This window comes from Setaria italica, chromosome IV (assembly GCF_000263155.2).
Source record: "Setaria italica strain Yugu1 chromosome IV, Setaria_italica_v2.0, whole genome shotgun sequence".
Lineage (NCBI taxonomy): Eukaryota > Viridiplantae > Streptophyta > Magnoliopsida > Poales > Poaceae > Setaria > Setaria italica.
The window spans coordinates 3,423,491-3,441,764 of record NC_028453.1 but is presented as its reverse complement, the minus strand read 5'-3'; the positions used below and the strand labels follow the sequence as shown (position 1 = coordinate 3,441,764).

General features: G+C 47.4%; 2 protein-coding genes across 2 annotated transcripts; both read right to left on the bottom strand.

Moving 5' to 3' along the window:
- Positions 1–1,629: 1,629 nt before the first annotated feature.
- Positions 1,630–5,701, bottom strand: LOC101775121 (putative leucine-rich repeat receptor-like serine/threonine-protein kinase At2g24130). Its single transcript, XM_004964590.3, has 2 exons — positions 2,665–5,701; positions 1,630–2,508 (listed from the first exon to the last, which is right to left on the bottom strand). Exons 1-2 carry the CDS (start codon positions 5,228–5,230, stop codon positions 2,102–2,104), a joined length of 2,973 nt encoding a protein of 990 aa, XP_004964647.1. The 5' UTR covers positions 5,231–5,701; the 3' UTR covers positions 1,630–2,101.
- A 3,951-nt stretch (positions 5,702–9,652) lies between these two features.
- LOC101774718 (serine carboxypeptidase II-2) lies at positions 9,653–15,898 on the bottom strand. Its single transcript, XM_004964589.3, has 10 exons — positions 15,488–15,898; positions 14,749–14,856; positions 13,795–13,890; positions 13,598–13,690; positions 13,415–13,500; positions 12,588–12,854; positions 11,524–11,657; positions 10,942–11,037; positions 10,489–10,597; positions 9,653–10,194 (listed from the first exon to the last, which is right to left on the bottom strand). The coding sequence occupies exons 1-10, from the start codon at positions 15,756–15,758 to the stop codon at positions 10,030–10,032; spliced, it is 1,425 nt and encodes a 474-aa protein (XP_004964646.1). The 5' UTR covers positions 15,759–15,898; the 3' UTR covers positions 9,653–10,029.
- Positions 15,899–18,274: the final 2,376 nt, after the last annotated feature.

Sequence of the window (18,274 nt, the reverse complement as noted above, 5' to 3'; positions counted from 1 at the left end):
CCGTGCGTGCGGCCGCATGGGCCCACCGAGGATTTGCACCGTGGTGAAACTGTTCTGTATTTGTCTTGTTGCCTTGTAGACCCGTGTAAGCTTGTGGTAATTAGGTGGTGGTTAAGAAGCGTGTTTGTGGTGTGGACCGCCATTGCTCCGAAAGCTGGGTCTATAGGCCATTTTTGAGGTTATATAGGGATCTTTATAGCATTGTTTTCGAATAGGAAACAATGTTCAAAGGGTGGCCCAGATTCTTCCACACAAAGAGATCAATTTGTATGGCTCACCTCTAGATGGTTCCAATCTAGAAAATACAATTTATATGGAGGTATAGGTCAAACCTCCTCTAAAGGATTAAGCTTGCATAGGCTATAGTGCATTCATACGTGTTCTTGATGCCAATCAGGGCAACTAAAATTATAGCACACAGTTGTGGTACAAATGTTGTTTGTGCAGAAAGGAGAGAAAGTGGAAGATATATAGCTTAAGCTTCGATGTAATTAAGTTGATAACGAATCCTGCCGTTTGGTAGAGAGCACTCTATGGAGAAAGTAGTTGAAGCAAAGGGGCTCAATTTCATCCCTGAACAACCAACTGGAGCTCAATTTATTCGCCTAAAAAAACTGGGGCTTAATTTTGTACCCTATAAACTTAGTTAAAATTTGACTTGTTTGACTTAGGATGTAGTTAAATTGAACAATAATTTGGGACGCAGGGAGTACATGTGTACATATAGCTACATGTCTAAAGTGTAAACCCACACTTTGTCAAGAATACTAAATTGGGGACGACCATGTTGGAGACTATATATGCAATTTAAATTTTGTGGGAGGGAGGGCAAGACATGGATATATGTGATTGAAGAAGGGGTATAATGCCACATGGTTATGCCATCGATTTTGAAAAAGATGGGATGATCATAGCATTAGATGGATCGCACTGGGAAAATACATGGTACGGTCTTGTAAGTTTCTGTGTTCATCTGCATTATATATTATATTTACTCTTTTGTAAAAGGGGTAGTACCATCTTTTGTACGAAAAAGAACAAAAAGACAAACCAAGTGCAGAATGAATTAGAAATCACTTAGCTAGTTACAGTCACATCAATCTTTGCGTGTTGCTGTGATTATGCCAGCAAACAGCCCTAGTTTATAGACACTTTAGCAGCATACGTCAGTCCAACAATCAGGCTGTTGATGCATGCAATGTCACAAACTAAGTGTGAAAGTATACACATTGTATCATACCATCCACACCTGACAGATTGATACACCTCAAAGCCTTTTTGCTTTCTGACTTTTTTTTTTGAAACGTATTTTTGCTTTCTGACTAGAACATAGTAATCCAGGGGCTAATGCACACACAGATCGTATCTTCGCTAGTCGCAGTTAGGGTTTATATATACCCAGCAGGTCAAAACCCCACAACAATAACAAAATGCAACCCAACGATCTTCCTTGATCATGTATAACTGCGTAACCAATGTGTCTATCACTTTCAGAACTCTAACACATCATCCAAGTTGACTGCATTAAAGCTAGCAGGCGTGCTAATTAAAAAGCCTAATTGATCTCCACGATAAGAACACGGAAGTTCCTGTCAAATCTCCAACAACATTATACGATACGTTGGTGGTGAAGAGGGCATTACATTCTCTTCAGACAATCATACATGATCATTCATCAGATGCATCGAATGACAGCGCCGACCATGATCTTTCGGGTACAATTAAGTAGTAGCTAGGGTTTTGTTTATGCTTGATCGTGAGCACCTGAATAATGACCTAACTCAAGAGCCTTTTCGCTTCCTAAACGGCTACTAATGGAGTCCGACATGTTCGCAACACGCAGCACGGGTTTAATCGAGTGCCGCCTCCATTGCAGAATTAACAACTCAAAGAATCAGCACTAGTTTAGTAGGCGACTTCCAACCATGGAATAAACAAATCATCAATGGTGGTGCCGGCCGGAGGTGAGGGAGACGACCCGTCGTCGAATCCACCACCACGAAAACAGCAGCGGCAGCTGCAGCACGCATCGATCGATGTTTCCTGGCGTGTGGTTTGCGTGCACTGATGGATTATTTATCCTAAAGAATTCGTTGTGGATTTAGTTGGAGAACAGCGAGTCCTTGGTCGAGAACGAGCGGCGGCCGTCGGCGGCGCCGTGGCGGGCGAGGTCCTCCCTGAGCAGCGTGATCTCGTGGCAGACGTCGGCCATGGTGGGGCGCAGCGCCGGCGAGTGCTGCGTGCACACGAGCCCGAGCTCGATCAGCTCGACGACGGCGACCTCGGCCGCCGCCGCCGGCGGCGACTGCAGCGGCCGCCCTCGCCACGGCGCGTGCGCGAGGACGGCCGCGACGTCGTGCGGGTAGTGCCGCCTCACCCAGTCGTGCAGCGTGAGCCCCTCGTGGAAGATCACGTCCGTCGGCCGCTTCCCGGTGATGAGCTCCAGGAGCATCACGCCGAAGCTGTACACGTCGCCCTGCGTCGATGGATGCCCTCCCAATCCATACTCTAATGAAAGAACAAACACAAATTACAGCAGTTACTAATCACAGGATTAGTTCATGATTAATTACGTGGAATAGTTATGCATGTACGTGTAGTATCAAGTACTGGTGTCATTATCATCGTGTGCATGCGTACACATGTGCATGGGCCAACACGTACCAGGTGCGATGTACCCAACGGAGCCTTGCAACAGTCCGGTGATGGAGTTGCACGGGGCGGACTCTTCGCTGGTTGAGCTGGCTTCGCCGGCGCCGGCGCCGGCGAGGAGCCGGGCGATGCCGAAGTCCGAGATGACGGCGCGCATCCCCTCGTCGAGGAGGACGTTGCTCGGCTTGAGGTCGCAGTGCACGACCCTGACCGGCGCGTAGTGGTGTAGGTAGGCCATCCCCTCGGCGACGTCGCTCGCGATCCCCATGATCTGGCCGAAGTCGAGGCCGCCGCCGTCGCCATTGTCGCCGCCGCCGTGCGGGTAGAGGAAGCCGTCGAGGCTGCCATTGGGCATCAGGGGGAGCACGAGCGCGTTGAACCCGGCCGTGCTGCAGGTGGTGATCACCCTGACGAGGTTCTTGTGCCGCGTCCGTCTCAGCACCTCGCACTCCCTCTTGAAGCTGCCGGAGACCTCGCCGCCGCCCTTCGGGTCGAGCACCTTCACAGCGACGCGCGCGCCGCCTCGGAGCGTCCCCTCGTACACGCGACCGAAACGCCCCGCGCCGATCAGGCCCTCCTGGACGAAGCCGCCGGTCGCCTCGGCGAGCTCCCGGTACGATATCCTCGGGTGCTCCCTCTCCACTTCCTCCTCGCCGTCGACGAGGCGCACCGACCGGCGCCCCAACCGCTTCGCCCTCGCCGTCGCCATGGACCGGCACCCGACCGCGCTGAGCATGAGAGACACTGCGGCGACGATTCCAACGACGGCAGGGAGCAGCGGGCGGCGGCGGCGGGGCGCGCGCTTGGGCTCGCACGCGGCAATGCCGGGGACGTAGCCGCAGAGCCCGGGGTTGCCGCGGAATGCCTCCGGCGAGAGGCTCGCCAGCACGCCGGCGCGCGGCACCTCGCCGGAGAAGTTGTTGTACGAGAAGTCCGCCTCCCGGAGCGACGTGGACACCTGTAGGGACTCCGGCAGGGGCCCGGAGAGCGCGTTGCGTGACACGTCGAGCGTCCGCAGGAACGGCAGCGCCACGACGGGCGCCGGGAGCGCGCCGCGCAGCGCGTTGCCGGAGAGGTTGAGGAACTCGAGCGCGACGCAGCTGCCGAGCTGCGCCGGGATAGCGCCGGTGAGCTCGTTCGCCGACAGGTCGAGCGCCAGGATCATGTCCATCTTACTGAGCTCGAGGGGGAGAGGGCCCTCGAGGTGGTTGTTCGACAGGTTCAGGTAGAGTTTGAGGCTGCTCAGCGCGGCGACGTGCGCCGGGATCGGGCCTTGCAGGCCATTGTAGGAGAGATCCAAGATTTCAAGGTTAAGGCAGTCGCCGAGGCTGGGGGGAATGGCCCCGGAGAGCCGGTTGTGGTGGAGCATTAGCCGCCGGAGCTGCGTCAGGTTGGAGAACGTGTCCGGGATCGCTCCGGCGAGGCGGTTGCCGGAGAGGTCGACGAGGCCGAGGTGCGGAATCTCGCCGATGGACTCGGGGATCTCGCCGGAGAGAAGGTTGTGCGACAGGTACAGCCGCTCGAGCCGCCGCATCCGCGACATGTCCGGCGGGATGGAGCCGTTGAGCAGGTTGTTGGAGAGGTTGAGGTAGGTGAGGTTGACGAGGCCGGAGATGTTGGGCGGGATGGGGCCCCAGATGGCGTTGTCCTCGAGGTGGAGTTGCCGGAGCCCGCCCGGGAGTTCGCCGACGAGCCGGCCGCCGAGGTCGTTCCCGGCGAGCTCGAGCTCCTGAAGGCGGGTGCAGTTGCTCAGGGAGCGGAAGAAGGGGCCGAGGTCGGTGTTGCCACCGTGGCTGGAGAAGTTGTTGTAGGAGAGGTAGAGGAACTGCAGCCGCGGCAGCTTGTCGAACACCCGCGACGGCAGCTCGCCGGAGAGGTAGTTGGACTCGAAGTCGACCCACTCGAGGATGGGGGAGTTGGCCAGCGCCGGCGGGATCTCGCCGGACAGGTCGTTCGACCAGAGGAGGAGGAACCGGAGGCTGGGGACGCGGCACTCGTCGGCGTAGGGGATGTCGCCGGCGAGGGAGTTGTTGGCGAGGTCCAGGTACTGCAAGGACGAGCAGTTGCAGAAGAGCGCCGCCGGTATGCCGCCAGAGAGCCGGTTGTCGCTGAGGTCGAGGTAGTATAGCCTCTGGAGGAAGCCGAGGCCGGCGGGGATCGCCCCTTCGAGGAGGTTGTTGGTCAAGCTCAGCTGCGCCAGCATTGACAGCGCGCCGAGCTCCGGCGGGATCGTGCCGGCGAAAGCATTGCTCGACAGATCAAGGACCGTGACGAGAGACAGCCGCCCCAGCGCCGGCGAGATCACGCCGGAGAGCCCCTTCCCACTAAGCACCAGTTGCGTGACACGCCGCCGGCCTGGGCCGCCGCAGATGACGCCCGTCCAGTTGCAGAACTCCGGCGAGCGGCCCCAGTCCGCGAGGGCGCTGCCGGGGTCAGCCGAGACGTTCGAGAGGAAGGCGAGGAGCGCGGACCGGTCGTCGTCGGCCACTGCTGGTGGTGCGGCGGCAGCGGCAGCCGCGACAGCGATCAGCACGAGGCCGACATGGAAGATGATGATTGGGATGAGCAATTTGGCCATGGTGGCCGAAAGAGCGGTGGCGACGAGGTGGATGCGGTGGTGACCATTGATAGCAACGTCTGCTACAATGCCGTGGTTTTATGGTGAACAGGAGGAGGAGGGAGGAGGATGAGAGGAAGGACAGAAGGAGTAGTAGCTGGAGAAGATACGAGGAAGGAAAAGGCGGGAAGGTGGCTGCCTAACTGCAGTTGAAACTTGAAAGGGGGCTGCAGCTTTGGCGCCAAATGGTTGACTTGGGATAAGGGGGATGTGCATGCGCACGGTTTGGTGATTGATTATTTGATAGCTCACCTGGAGAGAATTCATAGTTGTCCCTGTGAATGTCAAGTATAGATTAGTTTTGCTTATCATTAAAGCCACGTGTCAAACTGATGTGAGTTTAGTTTCTTCACGCCTCGGTACATATCATTACAAAACGGTTAATCTATACAGCACTCAAGTGTTTTGGAGACGTCGAGCACTTGATTTTTTCCTTCACACACCGTGCGGGCTGCCTAGCTCTCTCATCCAGATCGGCGTCTCTCCGACGGAGCTCCAGCAAGCTTGATTAGAGTTGGGATTAGGGGTTGCCGAGTTGGGTTGGAGGTTTCATTTTTTGCAGGCGGGCTTAGAAGGGAGGGCCACTGGCGGCAGGCCGACCCAGCGGTGGTTGTGGGTGCGGAGGCGGCGAGGCAAGGCAGCAGTGACGCCGCCGATGAGGCGGTGGAGGATATCCGGTGGGCAGTGTCAGGGCGGGGGCGATGACAATGGCCATGGCGGTGGTAGGATGCGACGGGGGGAGGGACTGTGAGGAGGCTACCGCAGGTGGTGTAGGGTCCCACCAGAGGGACGCACCGGCAGCCGCCGGCAAGACCTTACACCACTGCGGCAGGGCGGGGGTACACAGGGTGGTGGTGGGAGCGAGGAAGCTCAAGCTGAGAAAATGGAGGCGCTATGTCCAGGGTTGAAGAAGACCAACAGAAGGAAGAAGAAACAAATCAAGTTGTTCGTTCATGATCCAATGGTCTGGTATTTCGAATGTTCAGCTGGGTTGAAACACTCGAGTATTTTCTAGACATCCCCTTATACGGAAATAAACGTCCAAACTAAGGATCTTGTTCATGCCACCATCATCACGTATTGATGAACAAATGGTAACATCAAAATAAGTTGATATATACATTTCTAGGAGCGACCGACCACGCTGAGGATATGAAAATCGAAAGACGAAAGATATGTTTACCCCAAAAAGCCAAAACAAAACTATACATTACTTGAATTGTCTCATGGCAAACATTTCTTTCATCAAGTTGACGTCCTTTTTCGGATGTAAAACCAAACCAACCCATTCAACGGCACACGCAATCTTACATAAACTAAGAAGTTGGCCCGATCCTGACGGCTCCTGCACGAGAGTTTTAAAGCGCACGAATGATCATCATCGTCTGTGGATGACGAGTCGGATCGATTTGGGTGGGATTAAGCCCTAACACGCGTGCAATTAGAGGCGTCTAAACTAAGATTTGCATGCATCCAGGACAGGAGAAAGCCAGTCACGCTCTGCTAGGAGTAGCATACGGTACGTTCCCATCTCCTATCGTGCTTCGCTTACGTCATGTGGCCAAGTGATCGATGCGGTGTGACGCGGCGTCCCGTTGATAGGAGGAGCTGGTGCGGTTGGGGAGGCCTGTCTGCTCCGATGGTGACCCTGGATGGGACATGCAACGAAGCTACTGCTACCTGACCATCTCAGAACCGGACACCGAAAGCTGCGAGTCACTTCAACTCTGGCACTCTGCAGCTTAAAAAAGGTCGCATGCTGCATGGCGTGATACCGTGAAGCAGCAGCCACAGCGAAAGTGGAAAGGGGAGGCTGTCACGTGTGGGGAAGGGCTCGGCACGTGTCGGGCTGTCGAGTAAATGGCCAACAAATGCCAAGGGTGGTGAAAAGGGGCCTGGTGTGGTAAGTGGTGCAGGTGGAAGTACAATCACACCACAAATCGACTGATTACGGGCATCTAACGCCGTCCAGACCGCTCGATCTTCATGATACGTTTGTTGGAGCAGAAGATCTACAATGCCCAGGTGAAAGTATAAAACAAAAGGAAGCTGAATTCCCAAGTGTTTAGTTGGAACTTTCAGTTTTCGAGATGAATCTCTGGAAATACTAGGTGCTTTGGTAAATGTAGTGCTCATTCCTCTTTTAGATAACCTATTACGATTTTAAAACCTATCATGAATTTTTGTATACTACAAAATCATATTGTATCAAAACATTATAAATATGAATATATCGTTACAACTTTTCTATACTAAGCATGCATATAATTTAACTAATTGCCATATAAAATTTACAAGGTTTGATTTCTTCTGATTCCAATGCGTCCTATAAAAGAGACAGACATTGTATTTCTGTCAAAGATGGACATGGAGGGCAAGATTTTTACTCCAGAAAAGCTACCATATTTGGTGAGAAAGCATAACAAGGAGGATCGCTACTACTACAACAAGCAACTTTATGCTCGAAAAATGCATCGGCGCTTGAGTCGTAACTTGTAGCTTGACAATTGAAGTAACATTTGCAAGTCAACACATCATGCTCTTAGACTAGGTGTGCCCACAGTGCCACATTCGATGTTAAGTTTATCGGAAGCAATGGTGTTGAGTCGACAGGCTGAACGATATTTACAGCTACAGAGACCAGAAAACGACCGAGGAAAAGTTACTTGGGTGGAAGGTGAAAAATGGTCATGAAGATGTGGGGAGTCAAACTTGCAAGAATGACAGCAACAAGCATATGGAAATATCTTGGCTAGTAGCGAAATGCAGCCAGAAAATAGACAGCCAACATCCAAAAGCAGAAATTGCAACTACCCTGATAGTCGTCACTATGCTGAAAAGCACAAATTCTCAATGTGCATTTTCTATTAAGGAATCCTTGCTAAAAGTAACGTGTCGTTCTTACTACTGAGTCAGTTTGAATTGCCAAAGCTCTTGCTGCCTATTTTCCGGGAGAAAAGGAAAAATGACAGACCAAGGTAGCAAGGTGTTGTACGAAAGCTTGTCCGAACTTGATCAGAACGTCTATCCAACACAACTTTTTAATGAAAACAACAGGATCAAGGACTTGTGAGTTTTGTTGCCACTTCCTAACTGGAATTCAACCGATATGTAATGAAACCAGTTAAAATGTATCATAGAAGTAATGAATTTATTAAAAGTTAAGTGCACGCCATCAGTGTTTAGTGCTCCCTCTGCACAATGATTTTCCATACGTCTTAGTGCTAATCTTGGTCGGAGAGAAATTGACAATCAAATCACACATCATTTCAAAATGCACGACCAATAGGAAAAGATTGAAAAGGAACAAAAAAGAGGGTGCCTAAAGATAAAAGGGCAAGAATGTGCCTTGGCTTTCTCCTCAGTGGAGGGTGGTGTTTCAAACTTTCGATAAGTGGTAACACTAAAACCTGAAAAATGATATGTACAAGCATGTAGAGCAGAATAAGGTCTGCATACCTTTGTATATATCAAGAGCTACAGTTGCTGCTTTCTGAAAAGGACTGCTGACACTTATGAGGTGTTCATCTGCAAAAGGCTTAGCAATGTAGTGCGGATTCATTTTTACAGCTGATGGTGACAACTAATGTGCTCTGCAAATCTGGAAACACTTTGCACAAAACAGGAATGAGCAACAGTAGTTATTTGTCTCATTGTCTGCAGGGACACAACCAGTAAATCCTGAAGAACAGTGAAGTTGCAAGAGCTGAAGATTTGATCTTAACAATAGGTTACCATTTATATGCTTTTGAAGCTAAATTCAAAAAGTCGGATCAATTAGGGCTGAACCATAAGTGGAATCATCTGAAGAAAAGCGATTCAATGACAAGACATACATGTGCCAAAAAAAAAAGGCATGATACACAGGCAAAGATTCTTACCGAGATATTTGTACCAAACCATCATGTGCCACTACCTCATACCGAGAGTATCAAACCAGTCTTGATATTGGCATGACAATATCTGCCTTCCATTCCGATGATCAGAATGCTGATGGCCAATGCTAGGTATCCTGTTGTGATCAAAGATCAATGTCGATGATAATAGTTACCATTCCGGCTCATCAGATGATAAGCATTAAACAGCTTCAGAACAGTATCAGGATAGAACATCTCTATTTCAGGTTTATCACCTGCTAGTACATGTCCATTGTGCAGCCACCTCAAGAACAACTTAATCTAGTGGGGTGGTGATGGTTTAACACCATGGTCTTGAGGAGGCTGCTGAAATAGCTTTGCAGTCTCCGACAGTATAGAATCATTCACCACAGTTCATCAGAGAGAAGCCTGTGTCTCTGAACCATGAAGACCTCTAGAGTGGAAATAATACAGTTCAAACAGGTGCAACACAATGGTATTGCAGTCATCCAAGTCTGGATCATTATTGCAAACATCAGAAATCACACCTTGTGCATAAAAAAAGACTGATGCAATGTTTTCTAATACAGTACTGTGAAACTGATGCAAATTTATTCTTAGGCTCGCAGTAACATCAACAGTTCAACACGCTGTTTCAGTTCCGTGGCAACAAAAACTATTCCACAGTTTTTCCCCCAGTTTTCTTAGGGGATAATTGGTACCAAGCACCAGCACAGCCCGACAAATAAACGGCTATGGTAACTCGCACAGTGGCACCAGTAGCTTGGATACATAAACAGCTATAGCAAGTTGCAGAACAAGTGGGGTTCAAACAAGTGACTGACTTGGCTGAGATGGAACTTTGATGATGGCCATGTCTTGAATCAGTTGTAGCAGTACAGGTTACATGTCGCTGTGGGCACTGGATTGCACAGGCATTGGAGTCCCAGCCAAGAATGATTTGATGAGTGTGAGAGCCTGTTTGGGCCGATGAAGAGGAACTTCATGGCCTGCACCCCTAACAGTCACAAAGGTGAGTCCCTCGTACCCTTGACTCCAGCCACCAACCTATTCAAACATACAAGAATCAGAAATTAGGAATGGTTGATGGATACTCCAAAGAAGAACATATTTTTGTAGCGAGAAATCACAAATGACATAAAGAATTTTACATTGCACGGGCCCGTAAAATATAGTGGGTCCCATTTGAAAAGGACAACATTACAAGTATAGCATGTGACCAAGATTTGGGAATTTCCTATCTGACTTAGGTGGCCAAGTAGGTACAGACTTCTACAGGTTCAAGACCATGTGCTTATGCTTAACGGACTCAATGATAGGTTGAGGTGATAAAAGCCCTACCTCTCCATTATCGTCGTACCAAGCATGCCATGGAGTTACTGTTGGAAGCTTCAGAGCATCAATGCTATATCTAGTTGATGTCACAGGAATCACTGCATCTGTATCTCCACTGCACAAAATTTGAAACAAAAAAATTAGAAAAAAAAAAGACAAAACATCTTTATCTTTAATCTGTGTTACTTTCTTTCACAACCTTCATATGAATAAATAAATTAGTTCCTTGAAAGAAGTGTTACATCATTGTTACAGCATGCAACCATGTTATTGGACCAAAAGTACTGAAGGTAGTAGAACTAAGCTATGCCATTTTTCTAGATGAGCCAAGAAACCGAACCCATTCTTCCTTTTTTAGAGCAAACCAAAATTATTCTTAAAACTCTGCTAAAGAACATATAAGAGCCACTTGGATGGTATAGCAACCTTCTTTTAAAAGTCCATAGAGTTAGGAATCACCTGAACACCCATATACGAAGGCCATACTGTATAAGTTCATGATAGATATGCAGCACAGATCTTTCGCAGTCCCCCCAATGATTATTAACAACTCCACTGTAGAGAATATCAGTCCCAAAATATAGTATTAAAAGATGGATGACAAAATAAACATGTTTCCTAATATGCTTATTAGGTATTTGTGCCATTGGTATTCATGTTTCCCAGTTCAGTTAGTGCAAAATATGAAATAACCTTGAGAAATGAAAAGTCCAGTCCAAGTAATGCATATTCATATTGAAAAGCATAAACATATAACAGTAGAATTGGCAGTACAAGGACCCAAATAAAAAAAATCTTGTGGCAGTAATAAGATCAATAACCAATTAACCATACATCATGCAGTGGGAAATAAAATCGATAATCTTTTATTCTTGCCAAAAATAAACAGTATTACTACAAATAAAAAAATATAAGAACCATTCCAATGAGAATGGAAATTTATAAGCTGAATCTCTTGTTAATTCATCAAGAAGAATTCAGGTTCCAACATGTCAGGATAATGACAGCAACAGATGTCTAAAATGCAATCATAACAGTTACCTGCATGTCTCCCATTTTGATTTTCCAATCACTGGATTAACATGAAGTGCCTTTTGGACCTCAGCTAGATTGAAGTACACAGTTGAATGCTTTTCAGTGCATGGGTCGTACTGCTCTCCCATTTTTCCAACAGACTATAAAAAGAAATCATGCTTATGAATCAGATATAGAGAAGATATGTGGAACTGTCGGTTCATGAATGAGAACAGTTTAAATATCATAAGTGCCCATTTGCACTACACACAGAATGGACTATGTAGATCGGGGTTCACAAATTGAAATCAAAACTGCAGATCCCAGCCAGAACTAGATGCGAGACCTAATCCAATAGTTCTCACCACATTGCAGTGGACTTCCAATTTTTCCTTTTAAATTTTCAATCTTGCTTTAAAAAGCCTCCTGCCTCATGTAACATTAATAGTGTTCCATGCAATCCACTTAAAAACAATATACATGTACCCCGAATCTCCTGATGTGGCGAACCTCCACCCCTCACCAGTAAGATCTGCGAATACTGGAATGCAGATTCAATTGTGACCTGCAGGTGGAGACATTCCTTTTCGCTCTAGTTTGTGTAGTCAAAGTTGTACCGATATGGGGAACTCCTTAAAAAAAAAATTTGAAAAAAAGGCTAAGTGAAAACAGTCTGCAGTATTCCTTTTCATGTTCTGGAGAAAGCAGCAATCATGCAACTTACACATGAATATGCAGCTGAATCAAAATGCAGTGATATATCTTTATTGCTATAAGAAATAGAGATGCTCATGATTGGAGGTTTTACCACCTTCACCTTGGGAAATTTTCTGTGTCCATTCATGTATACATATTGATGTGGCATTAGGATCCTCAATAGAGAATTCACATAATCTATGGTACTAATAATTACTGCTTAAATTTCTAAAATCAAATATGTCTGCCTGTGTATGATGATTAGGTCAACACGAGCATTTAGGACTTATAGTAACTTTATTTGAGATTCATCGCAACGCAAGTGCTCCTTGCTAGTATAAGGTATAAATTGAAATTATGTGATATTGCTTGAGTTTTGGATATCAAAAACTTACACGTAGCCTTTTCATCACTTTGTTCTTTGAGGAGGCAAAAGTTGCATGGCATGTAGGTGTGAAGATGCTATATGAATCAATGTTTCCAGCTTCCTTGCTAGCAATATCAAGAATCTTGTCACACTGTTTAGACGTATGCACAAAGGACTCGAAGTCACAGAAAATGTTCAGCAGCTTGTATGTTTGATCAGAGATCAAGCCAGTAGTCCACATGAATTGAAATATTCCATAGTGGTCATGGAAGTCATCAGTGAGAGCATTTCCAACCTGCACAAAATGACTTAGATATAATGAAACGAGACTAGAATTCTGGCTCCTAGTTTAACGCATCATGGATTCATGGTACAGTTCAAAATGCATCTCTATACAGACAATATACTTGTGGCCACTTGATTAATTACACTCGTATTACTTTATAGCCCCACTGATGAAAATATAGTCTTAAATGGAAAAAAGAAGTTGAAGGCAAGCTATCAAATGATCTCCTTTGATGTGCCAAGAAAGCAAAGACAAAGAGGAAATATAGTAATTAGCACAACATCATCTAAATGGGCAACAGCTAAAGGTCAGTCCACCATTGAATAAGGCCAGCATCCAATTTTCCTTGACCGCAGCAGATATGTACCCAATTTGGGAATCAAAAGTTTAAGGTTCTTTTATAAAAAAAAAGACACAGGACATAAGGGACAACAAAAACTGCAGAGGAAATTACAAATATGACTAGAAATATCTAATTTGGCCAACAAAAAGGGATATTCCTGAATTATCAAAATACATGATGGCATTGGAGAAGTAAAAGTAGAATCACCAAAACGACAAAACCATACCATGTAGCCCTTTAAATTAATCGATTTGTTGCCCGTCGCCTCATGGTACCTTTTTATGGCTTGAGCCAGTTGAGGAACATAGTGACCTAACCAAATTGGAGTTCCATCAGTTTTTTTATTTTTTTAGTAAAAGAAGTTGCTAATACACATGAAACAGAAGTTCATAGAAGAAAAGCTACTGACCAGCATAGCTCTCTCCAGTCAAATAAAATTCACGCCCCTTGTACTGAGGAAAGCGTTCAAGCCACTTCAGTAAGAACGCCAAAGAATCCTTGGCTATAGAACATTGAGAGAATCAGTGAGCAAAATCTAATGACGCAACATTCAGGACCAGAAATCTCATGTAAACGAGATAATATATAGTGCAGGGATTACAGTACCAGTCCTCGCATCCCCATTTCTTAAAATATCATCAGAGGTGTTTGAGTATGAGTAACCAACACCAACAGGTGAATCAACAAACAATAAATTTGCAACTGCAAAATAAAAAGAATTATTAACAAATCTGTCATTGAGGGATAAAGCTGGACTCCATGAGTGTATAAGAACTGCTAAGCTTTCTTTTACTAATGAAATGATATACAGCTATTCTCTGTTTCTCAAGGGAAGAAATAGAAGAATGATAAGTTTAGCTATAGAAAAGTAATACTTGCAGTTTTGTTAAAACAGAAAAAGTATTATAAGACTGAAACTAAAGCTTCATTCAATATGATTATGAGCAATTAAAAATGGTTTATGAATTCAATGGTCAAGTTGCACTTTGCATCTAACAGAGATGGAATCAATTTCTTGACTAAAGGAAATAATTTGTGCCAAGAAGGTTGAGCTTACAATTTAAGGATGGACAACCTATCAATTTACAAGTGAAACATGAATAAATATGAGCTCGGCATATAAAAAAGGCAAATGACACGAAGTAACTGAGCCAAATCCAAAATGCAGAAATTGGCAGGCATACTTGAAAACCTCTTCTTCTTCCTTATTGCAAGGAAAAAAAGGGTTTTCAAGTATACCTATTCACAGTTGTGACTCTTCCCATAGTGTATATACCAGCCCACCAGTATGCCTATCAGAAATGGTGTGCCCACTGCGAAAACAAAGAATCTATGCTATTGTTGAAGTTGAATTCTGAAGATGTAGTAAATTGCTGCCTCAAGTGAGGTTTATTGTTTAAAAGGAAAAAGTTGCAGTTTACTGATAGTATCTGCAATCAAACAATCCGTGCAGACCAGAAACAAAAGGCTCAAGAAAAGATACATGACAACATATAGAGAAATTGAAAACAGAAAATGGTGCTATCGTTCGTGAACAAACTTTGTTTAATTGACTGGTACCTTTGTTCCAAGAATAAGGATTCACGTGTACCCCCTTTCCATCAGCATTAACATGGAAAGGTCCCACTTCTTCTCCAAGTCCATAGGCAATGGACGAGCATCCAGGCCCTGGAAGATTACATACAGTAATTTAACTGACTTCAACAGATAAACTTGAGTAAAGAGGAACATAGCCTGGATGAGTTTATCAATAGCGCAAGGGTAACATTTTTCGCAAATTCACTGCCAGCCACTTGTATCAAGACAGAGACAGTTGATACAGAAATATCATGACTACTGCGATGAAAAGGGTGGGTGGAGAAAGGTACACGGGTGCTATACTGCTATTTATAGTTAAAAGATCTTTCGACTGGTAAATTTACAAGATTACGGAGTATTATCTTGTAGATACCCTTTCAGGAAACAGGGTATTCTTAACTCCCTTCCCAAACGCAGCATCATGGTACTTGTGCAGTTGCCACTGGGAACGCAAGGCATCACTCTCGAATCCCCCGTTCCCATCTGAAGATGTCAGATCACCCGCCCCGTTCCCCAAAATAACGGAGCCACCCATACTCCCAAGTCCGAATCGCTAGCCCCAAGCACGGATCACGCGCGCCGTTCACAGTTCACAACGATGCATTCCTACGCCGCCCTCAAATCCAACCCTCAAATCCAAACAGTCGACAGTACTACCAAACGGAACCGGATCACACGTTGCGCGGCGGTTGGGCGGGGTGGGGGTAGGTGCCGTCCGTACCTCCGTTGAGCCAGAGCACGAGGGGCTTGGACCCCGGGTCCTTCTCGGCCTCGAAGAACCAATAGAAGAGCGCGGCGCCCCGCGGCTCGCTGACGGTGACGTACCCGGCGTAGTGCGCGTAGCTGGTGTCGAAGGCCTGCCCCGGCACCCGCGGCACCCGGTCCCGCGCCTGCTCCTCCCGCCAATTCCCCTCCCCGGCGGCGGCGGCGACCGCGACGGCGGACAGGAGGACGAGGAGGAGCCCGATGGCCCCGGCGGATCGGGCGGGCATCGCGGCGGCGACTCCGGCGGGCGGGGGCTAGCGGGTAGCCGCGGGTCACAAGATTTTCAGCAGGTGAGATGTTTGGCTGCGTTGTTGCCTTGTTGTTGCGTGCAGCAGTGGCGTACTCCACTGCCTTGTTGTTGCAACAGTTGCATACAGTGGTTGCGTACTTGCGTTGCGTGGGAGCGCGGCGTCCCGTGCCCACCAAGCCAAGGGATCCGTTTTCTTTTGTCAATCCACGCGCGGCACGTGCGCCAGTGATAGTGAGTAGTGCCAGTGCCGCCGCCTCCGGTAGGCTGCACATCCGCACATGATTCCCGATCATGCATACACTCTTCCTGTCTCCCAGCCTCCTCTGCGCACACAAAGATTACACATCCACTTCGGGTTCAATCCGGGAGACACGCACACGTGGATGTGGCAACACTCTCTTCATTTAAAATTACTGCTAGGTTTATCTCATTTTTCATGGACGGGAACTACCGCGGGCAGGACTGTCGTTAGAGGATGTGGCAAACCACGAATTACATCAGCAACTCTAGCGCACTAGCGCAGCTTAAACAGGGAAGAGTATGTAAAGATTACATCCTAAGTTGCAAGCACAACGCAAAAGAACAAAGAAGAAGATAATAGAAAGAAAGAGGAAGCACAACTTTCAAAAGAAGCAAAGATCGTGATCTGTATAGGTCGAAAAATGATCCACCATTCTCCATACAGTACCGAAACCGAGCAACATACTTGTTAGCTTCACATAACCATTGTGCTACCGACTACCCCTCGTAGCTACATCTCGCCGTTGCCGCCCTCCAACGTCCAACAAGGGGAGGGAGCTTGAAGGAACGAGGGACCACCACAACAGAAAGGGAACTAAAAGTGGAAAGAGAACACCGACCAAAGCTTTACTAGAAACACCGACCTCCCTTGTAGTTAATGGCAACACCTTTCGCCGCACATCTGGACCCCCACCTACCAATCATCCAACACCCAACAAGGGGAGGAAGCCTTGAAGGAGTGAAGGTTGGCTACAATGAGCACACCCAACATTTGATTTGATAACACCACTAACAAGGAGGGCAATGACGAAGCAGAGGCGCCAGAAGTGGACATGTATCGAATCATGGATGAAGCCAACGGCCACGCAAGTCAAGGTCATGACCAAGGGAAGAAGAAGACATTGTAGCTTAGGGCGAACTCACAGGCTTCCTTGTCGACAAGTGAACCGTGCGGAGGTCAGCGACCTCCCCATGCATCGGGCGCAATGCTTTCATTACATACCACTGACAAGACAAATGTTGCAAGGCAGCGAACGGAATCATGGACACTTAGAGATTCAGCGGACTTGCAAGCAAAGGTAGGGCACCTTCCCAAGCGGAGGTGGGCACCTCACATGCACCGAGCATGGCACTTTCATTACACAACAAGAATGGTGAAGCTCCAGCCATTGGCTACCAATAGAGAAGACAAAGTACCTCCAGAAAGTGGAAGTACCCATGCTGCCACCGCGGTCGTCCCCAATAATGGTTAGCAATGGAGCCGGGAATCCTGACGAGGACCTATGGCACTCCGTGAATGTCGCGCGCACGCAGCACTGCTGAAAATGGCGTCGGAGTCCACAAGGCCCTCACTCCCGGTGCCTCCTAGTGACCACGGGCTACTCACCCCATGGATCGTCGTAGGACAACGTAGGACAATAGCAGGACAACAGCAGGGCCTCGCCGGTTGAAGCGTCCCCACATGGGTAGAGACTAAATGTGATCCAATTATCAGTCCCAGGAGGCTGATAACACATTTATTCAACAGATAGTTCAGAAACCGTACAACTCCCGAAGGAGCGGGCGGGCAAGCCACACCCAAAGCAAGACTAAAGTGATAACAATACAAATCCAAGTTGCAGTCCAGTCGAACTCCGGGCTGCAATCGGAACTATGCGTCAGCGGAAGCATCCTGCAAAAAGGGCCAACACCACAGGCAGCGTTGGGTGCAGACGCAACCTCCTACTCGAAGTCCTCGGCGACGAAGTCCGGATTCTCCTCTGAAGCAACAACACAAGGGTGAGTACAAAAGTACTCAACAAGTCCAACCCCATCCACGGAGGGGGATACAACAAGAATATGCATAGGATTCAACAAGGATATGGTTAAGGTTTATTTGCAATAAAGCTAGATTTTTGACATATGCAGGGTTTCATTTCAAAGGATTTTCATAAAGCATTTTCTTTAATAAACGATATATCAAGTGGGGTTGATCCTACACAAAGGATCCAAGTTTTATCGCTACCGGACTCCCTGTCCGTCGTAGCGCACGGCACAACTGCCGGACACTTCCAAAATCCAACACACACACACACTGTAAGAACCAATCATCTCCCAAAAGCTAGTTGTGTGACCGAGCCGTAACTCGTCCAATGCCGTGGACACGGCTACCTGAATAGGTTTTAACTCTGCAGAGGTTGTACACTTTTCCCACAAGTAGGGTACCGCATCACGATCACCTTAGTGATGGTACGGATCCTAACAAAGCCATTA